Source organism: Pseudorasbora parva, chromosome 13 (assembly GCF_024679245.1).
Source record: "Pseudorasbora parva isolate DD20220531a chromosome 13, ASM2467924v1, whole genome shotgun sequence".
NCBI classification, from domain to species: Eukaryota; Metazoa; Chordata; class Actinopteri; order Cypriniformes; family Gobionidae; genus Pseudorasbora; species Pseudorasbora parva.
In genome coordinates this window covers 32,665,789-32,691,238 of record NC_090184.1, presented here as the reverse complement: position 1 = coordinate 32,691,238, position 25,450 = coordinate 32,665,789, and the positions used below count along the sequence as shown (strand labels likewise).

Genomic DNA, 25,450 nt, shown 5'->3' with positions numbered 1-25,450 from the left:
AATTATCCATTAATATGATAAAGTTTAAGATTGAATATATAAATGCAAATATATAAGCATGCAAATTAGATCTTATTTCATATTACAAGAACAAATATTTACAATTATAAAATGTCAAGTTCAAGACTGAAAATATAAAATATTAAAATTGAAAAATAAATGTATTAAACAAATATTAACTATAAATATATTGCTGTATAAATGTGTTAGAACTGGGTTACAATAATTTTCTATTTATAATAAATGTATCGAAACCAATATTAAATACATTTGTAAAACAAATATTATATAGTTATTTAAATTATATTTCTGTGTATAGATACAAGAAAAGAGAAATACAACAATTATCAATTCATAATTTTATTTTCTAAGATCTCTCTTTTTTTTATTAATTCTGGAAAAGGAAAAAAGACATATTTAAAACTAAATACAACATTAGAATAATGCATAAAAGGATAGAACAGTAACACCCCATGACTCTTACTCCCAATCCATTAAGATAAAAAAATGATTCTCAAACCTCAAGATTAAGCTTCTCAAACAATGTTATACAGTACATACATCTGATAGTTTTAAAAAGATATTTCTATAACTTACTTTCTTTAAACAAGAAAAAAAAAATCTTAATAAAAAGAGCTGAATCTGAACGCTGTGGGATGGACCCCAAGCCAACATCCTCCCCTCTTGTTTGAACACACAGAGCATCCCCACATCCAGTCTGCTGGCTCCAAGTTGGTATTGCTTCAGCCCTCCAAACACTTGTGTCTTACAGGAGGTAAACACGCACCAACAGTCCACACAAAAACTTCCCCTCGGCGGCCTCAACAGCAGCCTGTATTGTGTGAGACCTGGCTCAGCTGAACAGCCCAAGTCCGCCGCCTGCTCCAATCCACATCTGAGTGCTGACAAATGGCAGTGGGCGGCCAATGCAAATCCAACACCTGTCATCTTTGGTTAGAATGGAGAACGAACAAGCCCCTTTATGTCCAACCCCAGATTACATACTTTAATACATGATGAAACATGGAATCAGATTTGCTGGAATTAGGCTTTGGAAATTACGTTCAAACCAGTGTTTTGTTTTCGGAATACATAATCACATTGCGTTCTGCGGTAATGGGATTGAGTTTAACCAGAACGAATATGAACAGTCCAAAGGGAGTGGATGGATAAAGGTTAGCCCCCTCGCCCCCCAAAAAAGGGGTTTCTAAAAATGAAATCTTCTGGCACCATAAAATCAGAATATTCATCTTGCAAAAGCCTACCCCAAAAAGATACTGAAATTAATTAGCATTATTAAACAAAGTCTTGTTTGAAATTCAGAATGACAGCAGCCCACGGTGGTGACTGAATCACACCCGCATGGGGAAGCTGACTTTTATCTCACTGAAAAGGTTTGACGCATTAGAAAACAACAAAAGATAGCAGGGTTCGGCCCTTTAATTTCATTGATACCATCAAATCGTGATCTGTAGCAGCAGGTTCCCTTGATAATTCACAGTTGAAAAACAGTCTACAAGAAAGACACTAGTGTTTTTCAAAGCTTTTACAATTTCTCTCAACATCAGATAACCTGATAGTTGCGTCCACATCATATCAGACAAACTCCCTTTGAAAACGAGCAGCTCGACTAGAGAAGACATCACAAAAATAGGTTGTAGATGACCTCATTGTTGTGCCTTTATTGCTAGTTATCTTCAAACTTGCCTCCAGCTGTCAGAACATTACTTAAGATGAAACCATGTGCCACTAACTAGCAATCTGACATGGAAAGAAAAAGAAAAATCCTTTATTATAATAAAGAGAAATATTTAAATGATGTGCTATGCTTTGAAATGCTTTGTTTAAAAAACTAAATAATAAACCAAGAGACAGAGCAAATGCATGAATATAGCTTGACCTCAGAAGTGAATGCCGACTGGAGAGTAACATTTCCATGATAGAAACATTCTTGACGTCAGGCTAAGAACTGGAAAAACTGGTTGCGGGTTGTGTCATTGCCACAGGGTACATAAGTGATTTATGTTTCTATCTGTAACTGTGTTGTGTGCATTGTTTGTTCTTACACAATTAGACCATTTATAGAACCAAACCCCGTTTAAAAAGTTCAACTAATTGAGAATGAGTGTGGAAATGCTACGCCGAAGATCTGGCTTTAGGAAAGTCCCAACGGGAGAATAAAACCTTGATCTTTCTACTGGCCCAACAGTTCAGAAACATGACGTCTGGACGTACTATGTATCATGTCATCCCGAGTGCGGTGGTTTCATTGAAATGTGTGGATGAGCGAGCAGCCCTCCCAGTTTCTGTCACCTCAGGGGGCTATGGACACCCTCACATGCTGAGAAGAAAGGAAAAAAAACACCAAGGAGAAATAAAATAGGCTGATAATGCTGGGAACTTTTGCCAGCGTCCCAGGATTCAATCTTTCCCTGCCTTGAGCGGTGTACATCATCAGGCGTCATCTTATCCCAAGCTCATCTTTTACATAAAGGCAAAAACTCAGTAAAAGGGAACGTCGGTGCATAGAGGTCAGCATCCCGCAGGGTATAATGAGAAGACCCACACACCTGGCCACAAGAGCCATCCAGAAAAGGCCAAGTGATTAGATGAATGAATGATGCAGAGGTGGGCATCACTGCACCCGTGTAGGATGCTTCAAAACTCAATCCTGAAATCCTCTACCAAACAACCGGTTTATTCCATCCCGCAGGGTCAGCAAGGCTAGGAAATTTGCCAGGCGCTGAGATTGAGCTATTTTAGCTTGCCTGATGAGAAGTGGGAAGTGAAATTCTCTCAGGCTGAGGCATCTTGGGAGCAGGTTGGAGAAGCAAACCACTCAACTGACAGATGAATGCTCAGATGTGGAGAAAGAAAGAGTCTGGTTGGAGGGACAGGACTCTGTCTGGCTTATTTCCTTGGACTGAATCCGGCAGAGGAATTCATCCATCCATCCATTCTTGCCCCAGAGAAATTTCACTTCCACCTCCCCAGGGTTCCCGTGCACACACATACATACACACGTGTACAAGATGACAAAAAGAGGGAGGAAAAAAATGAAAACACTTAAGAAAACAAATCTGAGCAGTGGAGCATCTGTCAAGCTCCTCCGACAGTAACGTTGTCCATACAAAATGGCAGCCTTCAATAAGTTACTGTTGCATCCATTTCACTCTTGCTTGGACTGGGAGATGGTGGGATGACAAGAGGAAGGAGGAGAGCTTAGGCGTGTTGTGTGGCCAATTCCTGCCCAATGAAACGACGCAGGCGTTCCAGGTACTGGCTGTACAGTTCGATGTCATTGTGTCCAGCTCCCTCTACCCACAGCGGCTCCACAGCTTTGGGGCAGCGCTCGTACAGGGCCAGCCCGTGGGAAAAATCTATCACCTCATCCTCCGTCCCATGGATGATCAACACTGGAGATGTGATTTTAGACACTTTCTCAATGCTGAAGCAGGGACACACAAAGGGACACAGGGTGTTAGAAGAAAAACTACATTAATCCACACACAGAAAATAAATTATAATAACGTTATTAATATTTGAATAGCTCATTTCACAATTGATGTTTATGATCAATTAATTACCATAAATTAAACTAAATTCAACTTCAGCTTATTTTTTTAGTAGCATGATAACATTACTGGAAAGCTACATCTGAACTTTTTTTTTTTTTAATTATGCTTATGGATTTTTTTTGTGCCATATATCTTTAACCTCTTAAACTCCGAGGACCCTGTACAGGGTCGGGAATGACATCCTCATGTATATACTTTCCATTTTAAATGTCTGTGGAGGAGCTATGATGTCATATGTGGTACCATTTGAAAGCTTAGAGTCTTTACTTTCTGGAGATATGCATCACTTTGGTATTCGTTTTACACTAAATTACTCTGGTGCCATTTCCGCCTGGATTTGGCCTACCCAAATTGAAAAGCCTCCCAAACACACATACAGTGGCCTAGGTTCAAAATGTTGGTGTCATTTTACAGGAAACCCTTTAAAGTTACATCAAACACTGCTAAAAGTGATAAACATGTAAGTATATTGTTATAACCCCCCCAAAAATTAGGCACTTTTTGATTTGTTTTCATAAATTCATTTTTGAAAGTGTGTAACTCAGGCCCTGTGTGCTCTAGGACCCTGCAGACAGTTTGGGCTGCTTCCAGCATGTTTAATTAATTTAATGATACTGGAATATTGCATTTATATCACTGTATATAGCCCCGTTTCCACCACAGGAACTTTACCCAGGAACTAGGAACTTTGGGTGGAACTTCGTGTGTTTAGACCGCAGGAACTAGGGTATAAATGAAGTTCCGGGTAAATATTTCCCCCTCCAAACGGCCCTGCTCGCGAGGTAGTACTTTTTCAAAGTTCAGGAACTTTCCAGGGCGGGACTTGGGCGCTGAACACGCTGATTGGTTGAGCTCAGGCAGCATTTTATTTCAACTCGGCATTTTTAAAAGTCTTTTGCGAGGTTCGGTCTACGTTCAGTAATAATCAGTCTTACACGCCGCGCTCATGTTGACAAGAGAGGAAAGTTAATTTTTCTGAGGGGTTAACTTTTTATTTCGTAAGTTATGAAGATAATGTTGGAGTAATGAGACAGCGTATATTGCCCCAGGCAGTTTTTACTTTAACTGCGCCTGACAGAAGATTTTTTTTTTTCTCAGATGATTATTTAAACAAATAAATAGCTTATAATATAATACTGTATTAGTCCTGGTGGCCGTTAAGAGTTGCTATGGCTTCAGTTAACACATTCCAGCTGCTGGAGAAAACAGCGTTGACATTTTTGATGCGGCAGACAAACTGCTTGACAAAATGATTGCGATTGAAAGTCATCACATGTAAACACCAGATCGGTTTAGATAACGTCTCATGTAAACAGTCCTCTAAATCTTTCAATCGGTACACACAAACATGATTACTGTCCGCTAGGGCTGTCATTTTTGAAAAAAAATCTAATTGAACGGAATTAAAATATCAAGCAATGCATTCGAATATATTAAATTATCTACAACGCCGTCATCTCCAGCAGCTGGAATGTGTTTACGGATGCCATAGCAACTCTCAACGGCCACCAGGACTTACGGTTTTATAAAAGCTATTCATTTGTTGTAAAGTGTAATAATCATCTCAGAAAAAATAAATTCTAATGTCAGGCGCAGTTGAAGTAGTTAATGATTGTTTGCTTACATAGGCGTAGGGACAGTGTCATTATGCCAACATTATCTTCATAACTTCTTATGAAATAAAAAGTTTATCCCTCAGAAAAATGTATTTTCCTCTCTTGTCATGCTTGGTGAAGGCGCGCGCTGTGTACATCACATAAGGACGCACACTCAAAAGTCATCCGGTTAGGTCATGGTGAAATGTTTAGTTTGATCGATTCATGAAAAGGTTTATCCACCCATCTCAAAACGATTACAATTTCATTCAGTTTGGGCATTTTTATTACGATTGAGGTGTTTATATGGAGCATTTTCCTTCAGATTGGACTTTTAAACTACAGTGCTCCATGTAAACGCACCGACAGTAAAAGAAATTGCGCTACATGGCACTTTAAAAACCGGATAGTTTATTTATAGTTCGCTTACGGATTTCACGTCATCTTCGAATGCATATTCGAATATTGAATAAAAAGTGACAGCCTTGTCCGTCACTGGCTTGGAGGAGCAGTACTCGCAGTCCTACATCACCGGGCTAATTTGCCTAATCTTCTCAGAACTTTATCGCGGTCGAAACGCAGACAGCTGCAGGTCTGGGGGGGAGAAAAGTTCCTGTAGAAAAGTTCCTGGTACAAATTGTTCCGGGTAATTTTGGTGGAAACGGGGCTTATGTTGATAGGAGGGGGTGGTGGAGGGGGTTGACGGATTACAGCTTTCACACTGCAAGCAGATGCAGTCCGGCGATCCGTTCCAGGAGCGGTGCATATACAGCAGTGTGGCGATCGTTCACTGAGTCAATTTTTTGCTGTGCGGGATCTCAGAATTGACAGTGTGACAGTGCATTGTTCACATTAATAATGCGTTCGATTTATATAGCGCTTTTCAAGGCACTCAAAGCGCTTTACATAGAAGTGGGAATCTCCTCAACCACCACCAATGTGCAGCATCCACCTGGATGATGCGACGGCAGCCATATTGCGCCAGAACGCTCACCACACACCAGCTTATGGTGGAGAGGAGACCGAGTGATGAAGCCAATCAGGATATGGGGATTATTAGGAGGCCATGATGGACAGGGGCCAATGGGCAAATTTGGCCAGGATGCCGGGGTTACACCCCTACTCTTTTGAAGCAAACATGTATTGACGCAAAAATCTAGTAATTTCACCACAGATGCATACAATTTGAATATAATTTACAATTCTACTCTATTTCAAAGTCATCACATGGCTTTTTGCTTCCGGTAAAGCAAGGAAAATAACACCATACCTGGCATTTAGCTAATAATGACATAATGGAAAGCACTCGTCCTTCCTCGGGTGGAAAAACAAAGTTCTTTATGACCTGCTGGATTTCTTGTAAAAATAAATAAATTAATTAATTAAAAAAAGATTTACGAAATAAAAGACAAGGTTTTTTGTCTATTGTAATATTGTGATTTTAACATTGACTATAACATATGTTTAAATGCTTTGCCACTTGCGTTGCGTGAGCAACGTAATATATAAATCTAAAAGCTATATAAATATAAAGTAAATTTTATAAAATATTTCTATTAATGCTTTTAAATGTGTCATCTATGAAAGAGTGTATACAAGTGAATTGCAATGATGACAAGCCATGTTCAGTAGCCTAACAACTTTTACAATTGAAATAAAAATAATTAACAAATTCTGTGTTCGTGGTACAGCCGCAGATCAGTTACACACTGCAAATGCAATATGTGAAAGCACAACAGTGGGTGCGGCTCCTGCGCCGCATACACACTGCAAAACGCACCGCATACGCACTGCAGACGGAATATGTGTGAAACGGGCGTTAGACAACAGTCTAATGTGGTTCAACATGAGACAATTCTAATCAAGAATTTGTTTTAAATCGTGTACTCAATTTTAAATCGAGGAATTGTGACAGCCCTAAATGCAAGTAAACAATTTGGAAAAGTGTGTGGCATGTGGTGTGTGTGTGGATGCCAGCAAACTAAACAGCTGCCAGCCAACTACACAGCACTTGTGTGAGAACAGTGGCGGTTTTGACTGCAGATGCATGGCAACCATGTGTTCTACTACACTGGCACCGAGTGACACCACCCACGAGTGCAGCCAACCTCCCTCTGAGCTCCACAACACCACTGTCACAGCCAAAATGCAATGAAAATGATTGTAATCAAACTTAAAGAATAAAAAGCCTTATTTCCATTTTCTCAAAACTAGAAGCTCAACACACTCTGTTAGCTTTCGCCAAAACCAAAACCCAGTGAATCGCTCATAAATAGCGGCAATCTGTGCTGGCCATGAGCAGGCAAATCATCAGCTCATTAATAATGATGAGTCCTGTCAAACCTCTAGTGAAAATGGGAATAACGCACAAATAATTGAGGACAAGTTAGAAGGCAATGATTTTTGGTACTCACTTTGGAAATGCGTCAAAGCAGTAAGTCTTCTTAGTGTCGGGGAAGGCCACCCTCATGCCAGAGGTGAGAGGAGAGTGAAGAATAACAGCCGCACACTCATATCGCGATGCCAGGTCCACCGTGGGCACCGTGCCAATGCTCTGTCCATACAGGATAATATTCTCTGGGCTGATGCCATATCTGTTAGAGAGGAATCAAAAGCTAATTAAATGTCATACACAGAACAAATAACTGCCTCAATGTCAATGTAATTTACACCCTATTCAGACCAAGAGCAGTATGATTCGCAGATAGCTGGCAAAAAATTAAGGGCGGTGTTTATTTTCATCTAGCCTAGAAATCTAGACGCACCCTAGCTGTAGCAAATTTAATCTGCCCGCGAGTGTCATCTAGCAACTCTCAATACCCTTCTGAGCTGTATTCCCCTAACTCTTGCTGGGCCAATCACATTGTGTATAGAGTCGGTGGGCGGGGCCATAATGATGACGGCCGAGTTGCATTTGCGTGCTTCAAGTAAACACAGAAACTGACGAACGGCGGTCTTTCGAATCAGCTTTGACCGCGACTCTGGAAGACTTGGAGTTAAGCTTTTCTCTGAGAAAAGAACAAAGAGCGGCACTGAAGTCATTCTTAAAAAGGGAAGAGGTGTTCAGAGTTTTGCTGACCGGATACGGCGAATGTTTAATCTATCAACAAGCTCTGTTTCACCTTCGTTGCTCTGGTTGGTGGTAGTGCTATCCTATCGCGTGCAGAGGAAGTTTGAAAGACAACCGTTTATCCCGCCCCTCAGATTGAGTCCTGTCAATGGTGAGTTTCCAGACAAAACATCTTGATGTGGGTCTGGCTTGTCAGGCTAATTTTCATCTGCTTTTGAGAAAAATCTTATTCCTGAATTAAAGAAAATGTTCTGGTCATTTAGTGTATTGAATGGTTTCTTACTGATTTATTTAAGGATTCTTTTAGCATTTTTAGGATAGGTTTATATAGGATATTTAACAAAAATGCTCAACCAAAAATAAGACTTTTTTAGGGTAATTCAAATTTTTAGTAACATTATCATTAAAAAAGGCTGTTGTAAATGTGTATCTTAACATTGTCATATAAGGAACAAGTAAATAACTACACAATTTAAGTCTTAGTAACAGTTCTTGGTTAATTGTGAATGTAATAACTTGTGGTTCAGAAAGTCAAGAAACGCTCCAACCAATTGAGTGAGCATGATGAGATAAAGACTAATATGCAAGACTTTTGACCACTTTATTAAAACAAGCTGGATTTGGATTAAAATAGCCACAAAAAAACCACTAGAACAGTGTTATATATTTTGTTGAATTGTGTACTTACATTATCCCAAATTATTCCAAGAATGTTTAAATTCAGAGAAAAAAGCAATTTTAACCATGACATGAACTGTGTCCGTGCGTCACCTATCAATGACATCATTACCGATTTTATTTTGTTGAAACCATCGATACAACAAAGATGCTTTAATATATTATGTTTTATAAGACAAGGGAACAAATGTTCGGAGAGATTTAGACAGAAAACTACTTATTGTACAGTAATACAGCATTTTCCCCATCATACAAATGTTTTAAAATTAAATCATATGCCATTTATCAACAAGCCATCCAGCATTTATTAATATGATGTTCTAATATCGATCTAGCGTACTGCAGGGTGTTTCAAGTGTTTCATAGCAGCTAGGGAGCGAACGCACAGTGTATCTAATATATATCACATATGTTTGACCGGAAGAAGCAGCAGCGGTGACATAATAAAAGTTGTGCTGCTGTCGCCGGGTTTCACGCTTGTCTCTCATTAGCAATCACTTCAGCGACCTCGTTCAGCTCCCACAGCACTCGGCCCTGGTCAAATACCAATACTTTTCCACCGGCTGTGAGGTGAAAACTACAACTCCCAAGATTCCGTGCGCAACCTCTGCATCATCAAGCTACGCCTTTGTTTTGAATAGGTGACCTCTAGCAGTGGAAAAACAACAATGTGCCTTTAACTCTGAGCATTAATCTAAGAGAGCAATTACCGGTAATATACACTACTGCTCAAAAGTTTGAGATTGGTAGGATTTTTGACTGAAAGTCTCTTAGGATCACCGAGGCAACATTTATTTGATCAAAACACATTACAAACAGTAATACTGTAAAACAATATTACAAATTAAAATAATTGGGATGTGTTTTTGAACGTGCTTCTTGTGTATGAAAAGTATCTGACAGGCTGAAAAAATGCAAGAAAAGCAACTATACATTATTTAACCTTTTTTTTTTTTTTTAATCATTAGGACATTGATATAGCAACGGTTTAAAAGTCAAGTTAGTTTCATTCATAATGATTTGTCCCTCATAGCCGTTAGTAAAACAAGCCTAAGCAAGCTTAATTGTTATATGCTAGTTATATACCAAGTAGACATTTCTCTAAACCCACAAATGCAAAATAAAACAAATGCATGCAAAATGAAATGATTTTGTTTTCCACTCCAGATATACAGTTTAAAAAAAATAGATTAATTAATAAATGTCACATTACCATGATGGTAATTTAAACACAGCTTTTGTATCAAATTTAAAGCAAAACATTAAATGTCCAAAAGAAAAGGAAATGACTAATACTTCGAAGTCTTTTACAGTGCTGTACGTAAAATTTGTGCTACCTTGTCTGTATCTGAAACAAATATGTTACCAGTGCGTACAAATTTACCAGATTACAGAAGTGCCCTGTTAGCCTACAGTGTTTACTTAATTTTTATTAATATATTTTTAAACAATTACTTTATTTGTGAAAAATACTGTAATATAATTGCAGAATCAAGAAGTTGCCATCTAAAGAATAATTAGATGCTGCTTAATACTTTTGTGGAAACCATTATAAAAAAATTCAGGATTCTTTAATGAATAGAAATTTAATTGAAAAAGAATTTAATACAAAAAAATTCAATTTTTTGTAACATTATAAGTGTTTTTAATGTCACCATAGATTAATTTAATTGGTCCTTGCTAAATATTAAAATGATTAATTTCTTTCAAATTCTTAAAGAGACACTGCACTTTAAAGGGTTAGTTCACCCAAAAATGAAATTGATGTCATTAATGACTCAAGAGAAGACAATGCTGAATAAAGTCGTAGTTTTTGCTATTTTTGGACCAAAATGTATTTTTGATGTTTCAAGAGATTCTAAATAACTAACTGATGTCACATATGGACTACTTTGATGATGTTTTTTCCCTTTCTGGGCATGGACAGTAAAGTGGGCATACACTTAGATATGCTGTTGAGCTAAATATAAAATATCTTACTCTAACTGTGTCTAAAGATGAACGGAGGTCTTACGGTTGTGGAACGACATTAGGGTTAGTCATTAAAGACATACATTTCATTTTTAGGTGAACTAACCATAACTAACTTTAAAGCTTGAGCTCTACTATGCACATGCAGTTGTTTTGGTTGTGCCCTGGTATTGATTGTCTCACCTTGAGCGTAGAGCCTGCCACGCTGCGTCTATGTCTGCATACAAATTCTTTTCCGAGGGCTTCCCCGTGCTGACCCCGTAGCCGGAGTAATCATAGGAGAATATGTTACAGTTGATTCGAGTGCCCAGGCCGATATAGAAGCTGCTCATCTGGCCTAGATCCACCGCGTTACCATGGGAGAACAGGACAGTGAATCTGAGGAGGGAGATAGAGAAAACGGATGATGGGATTTGTAGTACAAAGTCACTCTCTAGTATGCTCATTACACTATTTCAGGGTCTGACTCAACATCTAAGTCAAGACAGATCCACAAAGAGACTTTATAACCTATAATTACAGTCACTGAATCACTGTGCATGTAGGCACATCTGCAGTGAGCCTGAGCCCAATACACCGCAGGGGAAGTTTTCATAACTAACATGGGTGTGTATGAGCGTAGAATCATTTTCAAATAATTCAGCGGCAAAAAACATGGTTGGCTGTATATCAATGTTGTTTTTATTTGATTTATATACTATTTTAGTATGTATTAATATATTGAATTGTATTTTATATTTTAGCAGTTTTCATTTTAGCAACTTATGCAATATATTATATAATTATAATTTAATTTCTATTTAGCTTTAATCCATTTTTATTTCAGTTAGTTGCCAAAGCAACATTTTTCATATTTCGTAACTTTTTCCATCTACTATTTACACTTTATTTCAGCTTTTTTTTAAAAATGTTATTGCTTTAGTAAATAATAACAAAACTGATATCAAATCCAGACTTTCAAAATGAAATAACACGTACTTTGTGTAGAGAAGAGAAGACATCTATTGTGAAAAGACGTCCAAATTATGGAGCACAACAAAAACCTCTGTACTCATCCAATGGAAATCACTCTTAAAGAGGAAATAAAGGAACAAAGGGACAAGTAACAACAGTGGGGGGAAAAGTGGTGTGTGATAAAGAAAGAATGCGTCCAGGAAGGAGTGGCTTCTGGGTAGAGATAGCAGACAAACTCTGAGAGGGAAGCAGGAAATGGGACAAAGGAAAGATGGAAAAAGAATGAAGGAATGTAAATGACCCTTGGGAGGAAAAGGGGGGTCCATCAGAGGAAACGTGACACTTTGAGTACAAAATATATTTTTGTAAAAACTACAAATAAGGCCCCTCCAAACATTACTAATCCAAAAATGCATCCATCCTACCTGGCAGTGGGGGCACAGCGGATATACATGCACCCCACTCTGTTCCCCCGACTAGAGCGAGTTAGGAACACTTCCGTGGCATCCAGTTCCCGTTGGGAGTACTGGAATTCTGCACGCTCTGTGAGGTGGAGCTTCCAGCGCCCCTCTCCTGTGGCATTCCCACCTCCTATCGAACTCCCGCCACTGCCACCTCCCCGAGAGCGCAAGCCTGACGTCCCAGTGGGTCCGGCCGGTACCGGCCCGGCCTCCAGATCGGGCAGGAGGGCATAGGTAGGCTCAGGGGGCAGGAAGGCAAGCTTGGCAGCAATGCGGCTTGGGCAGGGGGGGCAACAGAACAGGCAGCACAGCTCACTTACAGAAAGCCCATTCATTGTCAGCTGTAAGACAGAAGACAGGAATTCTTGTTTAATACATATTCAACACAAAACATTTAATGTATTTTTCAACTTATTAAGTTTTAAACTGGATCTGATTTATATTAATTGGGTTTGGTGTAATGCTAGTTTTGTTTGGATGAACTAATTGCATAATATGCACTGGCTAAAAAGCATATGTTAATACATTATTATTATCATCTGCCACCATTGGTCATGTGATCTCAAATGGCGTCACCCATGGGGGTGCAATCCGCTCCCTGTACAATTAACAGCTGACATGATCTCACGTGACTGTACATCAATTTATTGACATTTCGCTAAAGTGCTGCTGAATTCTGTTTAAAACTTTTTTACACAAATAACTAATTTAACATCCAATTTACTGAGTGATTATTTATTTCAAATTATAATACATTCAGGCTCCTTTATGTTTAGTTTGCTTAATTCTCTACTGCGAGGACTAGGCAAAAACCACAAACAGTAAACAAATGGTTAATAAGTAATACCCAGTTAGAATTAACCCAGGCATCCAGTAAACCTATCTCCCAGCTATACTGTTCTTGCCAGCTTCTATCTGCTATCGGACACTGTATAGACTACAAACATAAATAATTTATATATATTGTTATTGCTGGTTTAAGAGGCTCCAATATAAAATATCCACCAGTGGTCACATCAATCCCAACAGACCCGCTCACCGCTAACTTAAAATGTACACCTCATTTCAACTGCAAACGAACAATATATTGCTAACAAGGACATGAATATATATTTATATTTCCACATACGTGTCGTTCTCTTGACCACAGCCTGCCAAAGCCGGATTTCTTTATATTTTCACACCTCTGTCGCTTAAGTAGCTAGCTCGTATTGAGGGGGTAGGGAGGAGTTAGCCAGCTAGCTAGTCAGCTACGACTCCTCTCAGATAACAAATAAAGGTCTGGACGCCGTCGAGGACATGTCTCATCCGTAAATAAAAAGCAGTGCCCTCCAGGAATAAAACTCAATTTCTGGTTCGTCGTTCCGACTTGATTCCCAGCTACCGTCCTGGCATGTAATAATCTGTGCTGGTATAGGCTAATAGAGCTGTGTTTTTTCCACTCCAGACAAAGATGTTAGTTAGCATTTCCACTCTTCGTTGAGTCTCGCAGTGATACCGCTTTGAAGTGAGAGGCGCTTAGAGGAAGGAAATAGTAAACATGGGACTAAAACTTAATGAATTAAAGGATAAAAAGATAATAAATAACAGTTTCCCCCATTTTGTTATATAATACCTTAATATACTCAAATGTGAAAAAATAAAATACACACTTTTATATAAAAAAGACCAAATAAAACAAATTTAATAAAATAACATTTTTTCTCATTCTTGATTAATTTAATAGATCGTGTTTGCCGTAAAATGCACACCAATTTTTGTGAATATAGAATGATTAAGTTAGTACAGCTAACTTTACACAAAGCATCCTTAAAATTAGTAAGGAACATATTTATGAGGATTTTGCGTAAAGTGTTACAATCTCTCGCTTTATTTAAAATGTCAAATTTGCATCACAGATTGCAATTCCATTAATATTTTCCCTTTGGAGTAAGTTCATTTCTGCATCTAAAACTTTATAAATACATATATGGGCAAACATATCTTAACCTCAAAAAGAAATTGCAGTCCTTTATTTCTATTTTATCATTTTAAAATAGCGCAAACAGAAGGCATGTAACCAATCAGAAGGTCCGGTGGGTATCACGTGCCTCGACACTACCTCAGTGCGGAAAATATGCAGAGTGGACGATGTGCCTCCTGTTAAAACGTCTTTGCTCTACTGTATCGCATCCGGAAATTACGCTGACAGGAGGAGTATACAAGGAACTTCGGTCAGATCTGCTGTCGTAGCTTTGTAAAGTCTGCCAGACAGCTGACGAATACAGTCATGCAAGAGACATATGCCAATTGACAAATACTGCCATTTAAATAATGTTGTATAGCCTATTTCGTTTCATTCCAGGTCACACAATACACTGATTATTCTTGAGACAAACACAAATTACGTTTTATAGATTAAAATGTTGTATTAAACTGAAGAAAAACAACACAAAATATGCATTAGGCCTAATAAAAGCAACTATGATATCTTGACAAAAAGAAAATGTAAGTATGCATCTTTTTTAAGGGTCCATATAGCTGTCTATAATTTGTCTCAACATAATTATGAGAACATTTGATCACTTAATAAACATAAATAAGTAACCAATAAAATAAATAAATCATTGATGCCAGTTTTGTCCCATGATCAGTGAAAAAAAAAAAAAAAAAACTTTACATGTACAAGAAATACGTGTAAGAAAGGGTGATGTTGACATGACTTTGCAGAGAAGAGCACTTCCAGAGAGAAGAGGACCTGTTTTACATGAAACTGATAAAAAAAGAACACTCCTTCCTTCTGCTGCTCTACTGATAGATGTCACTCCTTTAGCAAGCCTATCGAGTGTAAACAAAGTCTTTGGTGTAAATAAATACAATGGAATCATGCTAACACACAAATGTTAACCTTTTTAAAAACCACACAAGTGAACAGACAGTAGCCAGCTGTGAAGGAAGACAAGCTGTCTGTGGTGGCCAATAATACAGGATGATTCATATGCAGACACAGCACATCTTCATTGTTTACTCATTCAATATCACAGCATGAAAGAACATTCTGCTCTGAGAATTGTCAGAGGAGGGCTAAGAAATGTTCAGCTGAAGTTGGGTAAGTGATCAGTAATTACCTACACTATTTCCTGAAGTCAACTTTTCCACGATTTCCATGAGTCATGTGGGCAACAAGTACATTTTCAGCAAATAAATCTTTCTTCTTGGCATTTATGGTTTCATGAAGAACCTTTAACTTACATTGCACACAAGGTTCTGTATAGTGGGAAAAGGTTCTGCAAATTATTAAAATATTCTTCACACACATTTCTTTAAGAACTATTAACAGAAAGGGTCCTAAAAGGGACCCCGAAATGGCTATTCTTCTGCATCGCTCCAAAAAATATGTGTATAGGCCTATATTTTGGACCCTTTTTTCAAGTGTAGATCGGGTGCATTTTAGCGGCATCTAGCAGTGAGGTTGTGAATTGCAACCACCTACCGCTCATCCCTCCTTTTTTGAAGCACATTACAAATTACTTTGTCTGACGAAGGGTGCAATAAAAACAAACTTGAACACAGCACAGTTCATTTTTATTATGCCCTTCACTCGCTTACTTCCCTCCATCTCGTTCAGATGTTCATCATTGTTTACGTTGCATGAGTGACCACTAGCCTACTGGTGAAACCTTTGCAATGATCTAAATTGTAATGTCCTAAGCCCTTGATCACTTGGAACCCACTATGATGTTGATTTATTATTTATTTTTTCCCTTACAAAATATTGTAGTAGGTTGTGGGAGTGGCTATGGTTAACGTATACTCCCCTCAGTTATAGTGGAGGGGTGCCCCGTAATGAAATGAATGTGGACCGCGGTGGACAGGTGATGCGGGTGAACCTATTATTTAAGTAATGTTTGAGTGCTGCTCAGGAGGGACGGAGTGAATTGTGTGTGGAGCTCTCATTTGTGGGGAACGCTAGATGGCCGCTCGGGAAAAATAGTGTCTCTGGTGGTGTAGTCAGTTAGTATGGGGCAAATGTGTTTGAAAGTTAGGGGTTTAACCACTGGATAGGAAAGCTCTTTTAGGGCACAGAAATAACTGTTAAGTGATCTGACACCCAGAACTCAGTCTGTGGTAGATGCTGAACCGGACAGACTAATTCGGTTCTACTGTGTGTTGGTGATTCAGTCGACTTGGAGAACACCAGAGGGTCTTCCCTGCTAACGTGAGACAATTTCCGTTCAACTGCACCGACTGATAACAAGGGGGTGTAACGTGTTTTAATTAGTAGTATTGTTTTAATGATTAATAAAGTAAGTGTGTGTAAACTGCCATCCTGGTGTAATGTTCTCTGCTCCTCCATTCTATTCGGTTGTTACAATATTTTAATGCAGCATTCTATGTGTAAGTAGGTGTGTTTGGGTTGTTTTAAATGTTTTTAAAAAAGTATTATTTAAAAAAAATGTAATATATCATTTGTTTGTGGAGGGGTAAATTAAATGCATATGTGGTGACGTCACAATCGTCTTGCATTGTGGTCTATGAAGCTGCCTGAAGGGTTCGTTCACCCAAAAAGGAAATACATGTCATTAATGACTCACCCTAATGTCATTCCACACCTGTAGGACCTCATTTCATCTTCGAAACACAGTTTAAGATATTTAATATTTAGTCCGAGAGCTTCTGCCTCTCCATTGAAAAAATATGCACAGTATACTGTCCCTTTCCAGAATGACCAGAAAGGTAATAAAAACAATCAAAATAGTCCATGTGACATCTGTGGGTTAGTTATAATCTCTTAAAGCATCGAAAATACATTTTGGTCCAAAAATAACAAAAAACTACGACTTTTTTCAGCATTGTCTTCTCTTCCGGGTTTGTTTTCAATCCTCAAAAAAAGATTCGAACAGTTATGAATCAGCATATTGATTCATGATTCAGATCGCCAATGTCACGTGATTTCAGCAGTTTGACACGCGATATCTTAAACCAAAGATGAACGGAGGTCTTACGGGTGTGGAGCGACATTAGGGTGAGTCATTAATGACAAATTTAATTTTTGGGTGAACTAAACCTTTAACTCCCTTAAGTCAAAATCGAGGGAGCGAGGGTCTGTACAATGTAAAATGGCCAAGGGGAAGTACTTAGGGAAGATCGAATGCAGCCTAGCACTCTTTAGAGCAGTTTGTCAGTTTAGGGCTATTGTAGAAACATGGCAGCGCAAAATGGTGACTTCACTGTAAGGGGACCCGTGGAGATAGAAATGGCTCATTCTAAGGCCATAAAAACATAACGGTTCATTATGTAAGGTCTTTTTACACCACTGAAAACAGTTATGTATATTATTGCCTTTTTGTCATAGATCCTCATAAGTACTAAACACAGCACCTTTAACTCTAAGCCCCCCTTTATTCAGATTCAGATTGTTTTATTTAATGCCATGTCAGCATCTATGGTTATTTTCATGGCAAAAATTAAATAATAAAAATATCATATAAATTCAATAAAACAATGAAAACTAACACAAGTAGTCATTTTATACAAGATTATTTTTTAATAACGATTTTTTTAAAAAAACCTTTCAGGCATAATCTTACTAAATGGGTCCTTAACTTCATAAAAGTGAAATGTGAAATAACTTCATAAAAGAGCATTCTACTTGTATTTAACCCAGAACAGTCCAATAAAATGTTTAACAAAGAGGGGAATCTTACAAAACAGGCATGGTTGGGTCTTCACCTTTAAGCAAAAAAGCAAGAGTCAAACATGTATATTTTATACAACATCTGTGGAAGACCGCAGGATTGAGTTTGAGTGATTAAAAGTTTAATTGAAATTTCCCCCCTTTATCCAAGACAACATTTAAAGATTGTCACATCAAAGCTCACATGTAAATCTAATAATTCAGTTTTGTACACCATTAACTTTTAGTTTAAAATTTTTAATTGTTAATAAAATGTAATGTAATTTAATGTAAAAAAAATCATCAGGGGCCTTTTGGAAGTTTTCAGAGGGCCCCTGGTTGAGAACCGCTGCTTTGGATGTTCTGGAAAAGCATTTGCATGACAAAACACACAAAACATTGTGTAAATTTAAAATAAACTTTGTGATTTTATTGGTTTTATACTTACTCATACACATCATACAATCCTAATTTCAAAAGAAAACAAAAAGGTATCTGGTGGTGTCTCTGGGGGACTGGGCACGCTGCTAAATTAACCCATGAATGCTGGTTCATGTACTGCCGGACACGAGCTGAAACTCACGTCACCCATCCGAATGTTCTGATGAACTACAGGGAGAAATAGAAATCTCAACACCTTCACTAAAATCAAGGCATTCTTCTTTAATTGCGTTTAAGGAAGAAGTCACTTCACTATTTTGCTCAATAACATGCAATGAGGACAGTTAATCATTGCTAGCATAGAAGGGATAATGCACTGGCATACAGTGCCAATGATCTGATAAGACACTGAAGGCAACATTAGAGGTGACCAACTGGCTTTCAACCCACTGGAGCGTCATAGTCAAGCGGTTGACTACATTCACAGTTTAGTGCCTACACACATTACAACAATCTCACTAGAAAGTTAAAGAGTCCAGAATTTCCATACACCACATTTCACCTGTCTATATGCCTACACTTAAATCCTAGAAAGGTAGGATTATCCTCAAGCAAATGGTGCAGACAGAAAGAGTGCGATCCAAGCCCTCATTAAAAGGCTGTCAGGATGCCGGCTCAGCCAAGCATGGCGTGAATACATGCCAGCTCTCTGAGCCACTGACACCTGCCTTGCACAAAAGCCCTCTTGAGCTGGCAGCCCCACTGAGGACAATGCTTCAATCGCAGACGGTGCTAATTAAAGCTCAGGTTATTTCCTTAATAAAGCAGCAAGGTCATTACTGGGACTTCAAATCAGTTACATCCACCAAATTGCTTTCAACAAGTCTTGTAATCAAGGGGATGTATATGAATCATGGAAAATGTGCACATCCAAAGACATCATAGGGGAAGATTGCTGGACAACATTAAGGATAAATACAAAACGGTTGTTTCAGCCCTTTTACAACAACAAAACATTAAAAACACAACCAGCACAAAGACACAAGATTCACTCAAAGGATGACAGAGAACACCACATTGCATCTTTCTCCTTACGTATGGATAGTTAATAAACACTACATAAAACGGACATTTTTCCCTTCTGAACCTTTCCTGTTCTTTCAAAAACCTTAAACATTCTATTTAGAATGGTAGCCATATAATATTTACATTAGATAGTAGAAGAAACCTGTTCGCTTGGATATCAGGCTCCATTCGCCCGTGCAATGGGACACTGTTCCGCTTTACATTCTTGCAGCAATGTAAAATGTGGCTTTAGCAAACACTGCATTTGGCCTAATATCGGTGTGCGCATGCAACGTTTATCTGTTAGGAGAAGTGTGTGCATCTTCCACTATGACATCATAAGCACAGTGGTATTAATTGAAGATACATGTCTTGGAATGGAAAGGCGTCACCTAATAAAACATATTACTAGCCGGTTCCATAAGCATCATTCATTGGTCTGCTGGTGTTTAACAAATACCTTGCTCTCAAAGTTCTGTGACTCTGAGGTAAAAGGACATAATAGTTAATCGCTGGCGTGCATTAGCAATAACAGGCCCGCTAGGTTCCGTACAGCACCGAGTATCCTACACTAACTGCACTTTTTGTTGTGTTTGTGCGAAGAAACTGAACGTTCTTGTGCTTTGATTTTTTTCATCCCAATCTAGTGTTAATCTACCCCATCAGGACCTATAATTCTTAAAACTGCATATGTAAATAGACTGAAAATATTGTTAAGGGATTTCCTACAAATTGAGTTTTTTGCACACATGCTTCCAATCCTCCAGTACCAACCAACCAAATGATAATACAAAATAAATAGAATGCAATCACACAATTCAAGCTACGTACAATATATTAATATAGATCTTCTGATGCCATACACTCATTAAAACAGAAAAGGAAAGGAAAAAAAAAACTCAGTCACTCGCTTATGTCAAGGCTCTTGCTACACCCCACCCACCCCCCTTCAGACCCCATCCAATAACTATTCATGCACCCAACATTAGCATGATAAGTCAATATATAAAAGAGAAATATTTTTTTTAAATGCACAGGCTGGGATTTGACATGTTGGGATAATTAACCAGAAAAGAAAAAAAAGAATAACACAGAAAAAATAATTTTACATGGGTAAATGTGGGAGTAGTCATTAAAATCTATATTCTTCTTCAGCAACGTTTTGCAATATCAGAGAAATTCCCTCTTGATGACGCCCCCCACCCACCCCCTCCAATGATTCCTGAACCCACATCTCAGGGCTCCTATAAAAAAATAATGTTAATATCCTAACAAAAATCAATGCCAGGGTAAAAACTAAAGAGTCCACCCTCCCCACATGGATGCCCACCTGACAACCAATCCCTCTTCTCCCTGGCTCTCTAGAAAAAAAAAACAAAGAAAAAAAAAAAACATTTCTCAACATGTCACACATTCACACTCACACCTCTCTACACCGTCCTTCTGGGAGAGACAGGGAGATGATAGTTTAGGGAGTGGCCAAGCAGGGGCTGTACCCTACAACCCCACCCACCTTATCCTACAATGAAGAAATGAACCCATTTTAGAATGGTGTTATTCAGCGCCATGGTTCCAAAACTTGCAGGTCAAACAATTTTTGCTCATTTAGCCATCAGTCCTCATAACTTCTGAATCTTCTCAGCTACCACAATGGGGTTCTCCTTGCGTATGCGGGCGGCTGCAGCTCCTCGGTAGTCGTAGGGACAGTCATGTTTGTCAGAATAACGGTGGATAGCGCAAAACAGGTTACCACAGCGGCAGTCAAAGCCTATAGACACAAAAGCGAGTGAAATCAGTCGGTCATGTAATCCTGCTGGGTGAAAAAGTTTAGCAGTGATTTCTCTAAAGAAAGGACAGGGTACCAGCAGGGCCTTGTGAAATGCAGCACTAACCTGCAGTATGCAGTCTGACTACAGATTCAAACTAGGACAAATTAAATAAAATTTATAAATATATCATAAACATGCAAGTCGATTTTGGGAGAAAAACGTACACACTACTGTTCAAAAGTTTGGGGACATTAAGCTTTACATTTTTGATGCCGCCTCTTATGCTTTGTTATTTGATCAAACAAAATAAAAAAAACAATCCTGTTTTTAAACAGTTATTACTGTAAAAAGTAATACTGTCTACAATAAAAGTAAATATTACAATTTACATTAGTAAAACATACATTTACATATACATTTGTATATATTTTAAAATGTAATTTCACTTTCCATTACTGCAGTCTTCACTGTCACATGATTCTTCAGAAATCATTCTTATATGGTGATTTGGTGCTCAAGAAACATTTCTTATGATTATCAACGTTGAAAAAAGTTTTTCATTAATAAAAAAGTTTAAAAAAATGTTTTTTTAATTTATTTGAAATAGAAATCTTAAATAATTTAAAAGTCTTTACTGCTGAATAACAGTATTCATTTCTTTAAAACACACACACACAAATATCTTACAGGCCCCAAACTTATAAACGTTAGTGTATTCATATATTAAACATATTAAAATATACTATGAACCAAACCAGTATGTTGGATGCAAGTGTTATATATTATATATATATGTGTGTGTGTGTGTGTGTGTGTGTGTGTGTGTGTGTACATGGGTATAAGACTGCTAGAATATTAAAAGTAGAAAACTGTCTGCCAACTCTCAATAAAAAATAAAAATGAGCAGTAATCAACAACAAAAAGAACAGCTTTGCAGTAAAGCTATATTTTGTTTTGAAATCTGCTCAAGATAAGTGCAGCCCAGCCCTCATTCAAGAACAAAAAGCGCTTCCCTTGGCTCTTACCCGTGAGGCCAACTTTTTTCCTACAAGTGAAGCATCGATTCTTCTTTTTGTTCTTGTCAGGGGTCTGATCTCCATCTGATGAAGCCTGCGCAGCCTCCCCTACTGGCCCTGTTAAAAACATGGCCAGCCTTTGATAGATAACTTCTGAAACACAATAAACTTCCTGTCTTCTGAGGCTACATGATACTCAAATCAATGATTTAATGATTCATCAGTATTCATGTCTTCCATATAGAGAATTTGAGTTGGGGTATGGGCAAGTTTTATTTCTTCTTTCAGGATTTCTCTGGTCTTTCATAATTGACCAAATATGACCAAGATTAAATCTATCAGAATCAAAATTTGATTTAAAAAAACTGCATAAAACTTTTATTTATTTTTGGACTAAAATTGTGTGCAATTGTTTAACATGTAAAAGTTACAATATAACTTATTTAAAATAAATAATAATAATTATAAAATAAAAATCTTAAAATGCTTTTCAGTGTGAAATGGTTTAAATAATCAAAGAAATGTGCTTCTAAAATGAAAGTATATTTATTAAATGAAACAGCCATGAAAACACGGAAGACCTGTGCTTTTAGACGATCCCTCCTCCTCTTCCTCCTCCACTTCTGCTCTGTCTGAATCATTGGTTGCCGTGTCCTGAGAGATGCTCATAGCAGTCATCTGTTGGGTCACTGGGCTGGTCGAACTACTGCATAAAAACAATCCAACCAAATACGGGAGTTATTTGCTATAATTCCTTCCTATACCATCATAAGCAGCTTGTGCTCATTAAGAGATTAACACTGAGCTACAGACCGTTTTGCGCTTGCAGTTTGTACCAATTCAAGCATGATCATTCTCAGATTCATAAAGACCTTATTACCTAGACGTGCGTTCTTCAGGTGGGGTAACGGGTTCTGTAGGGGGTACAGGGGCTGACTCCACCGTTACCGCAGATGCACCTGGGGAACCTACAGGAGATGTGGCAGCTAGAAGAGACAGACAGGAAGCTGAACATGAACTGTTCTCAACTTCAAAACTAAGTGAACAAATTCTGAATGCAATAGGTGCAGTTGACTCTGGGAGACAGATTTACCTTTCTCACCTGGGGGACTGTTTCGTCCCCCTCCTTGTTGTCTCTGCAGATGTTCCTTGTAGCAGACAGAGCACATTCCATTGGTGCGAGGGTTACCATAGAAACCGCATCCCATAGTGCAAAGCATTGGCACCTGCGTCTGATTTGTCTCCTGAGCCATGCTGTTTGAAAAGGGGGGTAAGGGGGACGGGAGAGGGCGATCCTGAAAATGGGGTTGAATAATTAGTATTTCATCAGCATGATTTAGCATTAGAGGCTAAAATACCTGATATTACAGGAAAAAGTATCTAAAAAAAAGTTTATTGTCAATGTTTTACTCGCCATGATGTCATTTCTGACCTACATGACATTTCCATGACACACAAAAATAAATGTAGATAAATTTACATAGATCTTTCCTATACAACATTGTATCTCTGGGCTAACAAGCTCCAAAAAAGCCTATAAGAGCACCATAAAAGTCACGTTAACTTTTGTTCTATATTCCAAGTCACAGGATAGCTTTGGTGCTTTATTTTCCTTTGTGGGGCTTGACAGCATATGGTCACTATGAACTGTTGTTATATGGAAAATATTCTTTAAAATTGTTTTGGATTCATAGAAAAACTATTAATTGCATATAGGTTCAGAATGACAAAGCTGAGTAATCAACAACAATTATTTTTTAAAGTGAACTATTTGGGTACACTTTATTTTAATAAGTCATTGTTATGGAATAATTACAAAAATAAGTACTGAATAATATTAATTAACATTAGGGTGTAAGGGTTTGGCTTAGTTGCTCACAATTATGCAAAATTTACTTTTAGCAATATTTTAAGCACCTGTAACAAGGACAAAAATAAAGTGACCACATTTCTTAAAATAAATAAACTAAATGCATTAGTCATCACAACACATATGATATTAAAATAAATTAAACTCATTTGACATCATCTCCTGTGCTATACTGTCGTCGTCTTTGCTGAAATGTTTTAAAGAACATATCCATTCCTATTTTGTTCAATTCCTCTTGACATGGCTGATTTATACAAAGTCACCATATATAAAATAAAAAAACGTGTATGCACTAGATATGACGATAAAATAGAGAGGCACAGTTTATAAAGTAAAACTGTGAAAATGTTGGACTCCCATTAGAGTGAAACCCCATCTTTAACACCTTTGATTTATTTGTGTGACCCTGCAAGAGGCTAACAAAATGCTGCACGAAAACAATAGTTTCTTTGTTCGCTTTTTGTTTCTCCAACAAGCAAACGAATGATCCAGGTTACAGAAACCTAAACAGCCTGCTGATCAAATGACGATTAACAATCTGGCAACAGTTGCGCTTCAATACAAATAAAATACAGCAGTAAGTCTTTAATATGGCAAAATACAGACGTTTACCGTAACAACCTGGGTGAAAAATGACCAAATAAACGAGAATAAAGAAGGTTTATTTTGGAGTATATCCAGGAAAAATCAGCTGAGAGCGTCTCCGCAATTAGAAAAACATTTCGTCTTTGACCCTAGTGTCTCGACAAACAACAAAAAACCGAGGTGTTGTCAACGTCAAAGTGACATCGAAGGCGAATATATTCCTTCAAAATATTTAACATTACATACAAATGTACGTGTTAAAATTGCTGAATAGATGAAAGTCGATTTGTTTGTGATATTCAACTAGCCAGGCTAACGCGCTAGCTCTGCTAATGGCTAGCTGACGTGATGGCACGCACACAAATCGAACAGCTGGGACCTCGAGACCGTATCACTAACACTTGCGGTGGCTTAAAACATCCGTTAGTTAGAATATTTACCCGTATTTTAGTGTGACCGAGGAGAAATCGACGACCTTGATCCCCAGAAATCTGACAGAGTAGGTTCCTGCTATGCGCGTGCGGCCTGCTTGCTTCTCTCAACGTCATCTGAAACAACGGGTGTGTGACGTCACCCGAAGTGCAACAATTCATTTTTTTGGCCGTCATCGAAACCTCATCACGCTTTCACCTAGTCCACACCAACAATGCATGCTTCCAAGTATTTCTACAACATGCAGTGTATGTATGTATTTAAATGCTTGTTTTGAGAAAACGTTTAAATTATTTGTGATGAAAAAAATGCAGATATTTTAGGGAGGGCAAAATGGTCATGTACAATTTACACGTGTATACTTTTATT

At 38.0% G+C, this 25,450-nt stretch overlaps 2 protein-coding genes across 3 annotated transcripts; both read right to left on the bottom strand.

Annotated features, from left to right (window-relative positions):
• Positions 1-344: 344 nt before the first annotated feature.
• abhd17ab (abhydrolase domain containing 17A, depalmitoylase b) lies at positions 345-13,809 on the bottom strand. The gene is made up of 5 exons (XM_067414002.1): positions 13,437-13,809; positions 12,272-12,648; positions 11,076-11,270; positions 7,588-7,767; positions 345-3,448 (listed from the first exon to the last, which is right to left on the bottom strand). Exons 2-5 carry the CDS (start codon positions 12,640-12,642, stop codon positions 3,223-3,225), a joined length of 972 nt encoding a protein of 323 aa, XP_067270103.1. The 5' UTR covers positions 12,643-12,648; positions 13,437-13,809; the 3' UTR covers positions 345-3,222.
• Positions 13,810-18,362: 4,553 nt separating this feature from the next.
• Positions 18,363-25,237, bottom strand: zgc:77486 (uncharacterized protein LOC405808 homolog). Of its 2 annotated transcripts, none has more exons than XM_067414000.1 (6): positions 25,090-25,237; positions 23,288-23,489; positions 23,075-23,180; positions 22,776-22,900; positions 22,204-22,347; positions 18,363-21,177 (listed from the first exon to the last, which is right to left on the bottom strand). In XM_067414000.1, exons 1-6 carry the CDS (start codon positions 25,195-25,197, stop codon positions 21,029-21,031), a joined length of 834 nt encoding a protein of 277 aa, XP_067270101.1. In that variant the 5' UTR covers positions 25,198-25,237; the 3' UTR covers positions 18,363-21,028. The 2 variants fall into 2 exon arrangements, with proteins under 2 accessions (XP_067270101.1, XP_067270102.1); XM_067414001.1 differs by having other exon boundaries at positions 22,204-22,311.
• Positions 25,238-25,450: the final 213 nt, after the last annotated feature.